General features: G+C 50.3%; 1 protein-coding gene across 1 annotated transcript; it reads right to left on the bottom strand.

Moving 5' to 3' along the window:
• Positions 1–581: 581 nt before the first annotated feature.
• LOC310791794 (E3 ubiquitin-protein ligase TRIM21-like) lies at positions 582–2210 on the bottom strand (the record flags this gene model as incomplete). Its single annotated transcript, XM_083653458.1, has 1 exon — positions 582–2210. One exon carries the CDS (start codon positions 2208–2210, stop codon positions 582–584), a length of 1629 nt encoding a protein of 542 aa, XP_083509584.1.
• Positions 2211–3022: the final 812 nt, after the last annotated feature.

Raw genomic sequence — 3022 nt, forward strand, 5'->3', positions numbered from 1 at the left:
TTCTGCTCCACTGGTGCTTCAGCAACATGTTCCTCAGCTGGTGCCACCTCCTCTTTCTGCTCCACTGGTGCTTCAGCAACATGTTCCTCAGCTGGTGCCACCTCCTCTTTCACCACTTTCTCCTCAATGGGCGCAGCCGGTGAGGCAGTTTCTGTGATGGGGCGGGGAGGGTGGTCGATGAGGCAGTCGGGGTCCCAGTACGGGTCACAGTCGTACTCCATTCCCTTGACAGGAGGTGGAGGCGGAGATGGGGGTGGGACTGACATTTTGGGAGCAGGAGGTGGGGACGGAGGGGGAGGGGGAGGTGCAGCAGCTTTCATCTCCTCCTCTGTCATGGGCCTGCAGGCCGGGTTGTAGTGCGGGTCGCACAGCACCGGGACGGCGCCCGTCGGCAGGTAAACAATCTGAGGCTTGCAGAGCTTGTGGACTGGGTTACATAGGAAGATCACTTGGGTCAGCCAGGGGGTCCAGCGTCGGGGCAGCCGTGGTGGTGGTGGTGGTGGAGGGAGTGGTGGTGGTGGGGGCACGTAGTGGTGGTCAGGACACCCAGGGCGTTTTACTGATGGTTATTACTGATCAGTCTAATCTGTCTGATTGACAGGAGAGATGATCAGAGGGGCGGAATTTTTACCACCATTATTAGGACAGGGACCGAAGTATGGGTAGAGTTTCTCAGTGAAGGTGCAGCCAGTAAAGGAGTAGATAAGAGCTGCAGCATCTACATCATAAAAGGAGACGAGACCCTCCTCATAATCCACAAACACCCCCACCTTCTGAGGCTTCATCTTCAGAGAGAGGAGGACAGCAGCAGCTTTGTACTCATTTCCATTCCTCTGCAATACAGTCCAGTAGCCTTTCTTAGGACTCAGTGTGATGTCTCCCTTCCTGTTGATCGACCCTCTGGCCACTCCTACATCCCAGTCAGTCTTCGCTTTAACCTGAACCTCGTAGTAAAACTTCCCTGAAGAGAAGCTCTGCTTTGCTAAGACACAGGGACAAGAAGAAAATCTCTCTGGGTTGTCTGGGAGATTCTTCCATACATCACCATCATGTCCTTGTTTCCTGTCATCAGACAGGATGAGCCAGGGATTTGCTGTATCAGGATCCAGAGTCACATCCGCTGCATACTGCTGGACCCTCTTCAGCTCAACATCAAGCAGCTTCTCCATCTCTTTACTGAGTGTCTCCTCCAGCTGAGCCACAGCTCTCCTCACAGCCCCCTCATATGATGAGTGGACACTGACCTCTGTCCAGTCTTTGGTGTTTGGAGGATTGTTCAGGGATGGGAAGGTTTGGATGAGTTGGAGGTGGTCTTCAGTGTGTGAGAGCTGCTCCACCTCAGCAGTTCTCTTCATCAGCTCAGAGATCTCCTGTTCCAGCTCTTTGATGAAGCCTTCACCCTGTTTCTCAGTTGTTTTCTGCTTCTCTTCAATCGTCTCAATGAGCTCAGCCTGGCCTCTCTCCACAGACTGCTTCAGAGCAGTGAAGACCTGCACACTGTCTGCTATCTCTCTGTCTGCATTTGCCTTACTGAGCTCTACTGAGTGTTTGATCTCATGAATCTTCAGTCGTCTCTCCTGGATCATCTGCTGAATTTCAGCCTCCGTCTTCCCCAGTTCAGCCTTCTTTCCTTTATATTCTTCTTCCAGAGGGACAAAGCGATGTGACTTGTGGTCTGACTCAGTACAGAACTGACATACACACATCTGGTCAGTCTTGCAGAACAGCTCCAGCGGTCTGTCATGCTTCTTACACATCCTGTCTTCCAGGTTCTCCACAGGATCCATCAGCTTGTGTCGTTTCAGGGCTGAGATTCTCTGATGAGGCTCCAGGTGAGTCTCACAGTAGGAGACCAGACACACCAGGCAGGACTTCAGGGCCTTCTCTTTGGTCCCAGTGCAGACATCACAGGGAACTTCTCCTGGTTTGGCACTTTGTTGGTCTGGGCAGCTCCTGGCTTTCATCTGAGCTGACTTTCTGAACTGAGCAACCATCTCAGATATGAAAGTATTGACCCGCAGCAGAGGTCTTCTGTCAAAAACCTCTTTACACATGGGACACTGGCACTGGACACTAACATCCCAGTGCTGTGTGATACAGTTCTTGCAGAAGTTGTGTCCACATGGTGTGGAGACTGGATCAGTGAACACATCCAGACAGATGGAGCACAGAAACTGCTCTTCAGAGAGGAGACTGCTGGCAGCAGACATATCTGAGACCTGAAGGGAAAGTGTGAAATAACAACATTTATTACATCATTCTTGAATGACAATACCTTAACTCATTGAGTGCCAGCCACTTTTGGAAAACGGACGCTCCCAGTGCCAGAGTTTCAGAGCTTTTTTCAGTGATTTCTCGAGGCCCACAGAATATTGTGTGATATTACTATGTAAACAATGAACACGCAAAAAGAACGATGAGACTCTTTTCTATCATCAGCAAAAACAGGTTTATTGATATCATTTTCCGTTCTTTAGTTATCAGCCGGAGAAGATAGCTTGATTTAACAAAAAAGAGCAGTTTTTTTCTAGAAGCTGAGATAATGGCCCTTTTGTGAAATTAAACATTTCAAACACATCACTGACTCTGAAGCTAATTTTCTGATGTAGTCACACCTCAAAAATAATTTCCTTCAATAAAACAGTGAAGGCCAGGGAATTTTGTTTGGCAGAATAATATTTTTAGCTGCAACCAGCAGCGCTGGCCCCTGCATGCGCTGCTGGTTGCAGCTTCTTGCTGGTCTTGATTTGCTGCTGGTGGGCATCGGATATTCTGGCTTGCGTTTGCCAACCCTGTCCTGCTGCCTGGGTCTGTCTGGGTGTTGTGTGCTGCTCTGCGTGCCCCCCCCCCCCCCCCTCCCACCCCTCAACTGCACACTCCTCCGTATGGGAGGTGGCTCTCTGCTGAGTTTGCTCTGCACTGTGAAGGGTGCGCGACATCCAGCTTTTTTACAGCGTTCCGCGTGTGTTTGTCATTGCGATTTCCGTTTCCCCAACGACTTATTCTCTGTTTTGCTCTGCCT

Source organism: Poromitra crassiceps (genome assembly GCF_964638095.1).
Source record: "Poromitra crassiceps genome assembly, chromosome: 17".
In the NCBI taxonomy this organism is placed as follows: Eukaryota; Metazoa; Chordata; class Actinopteri; order Beryciformes; family Melamphaidae; genus Poromitra; species Poromitra crassiceps.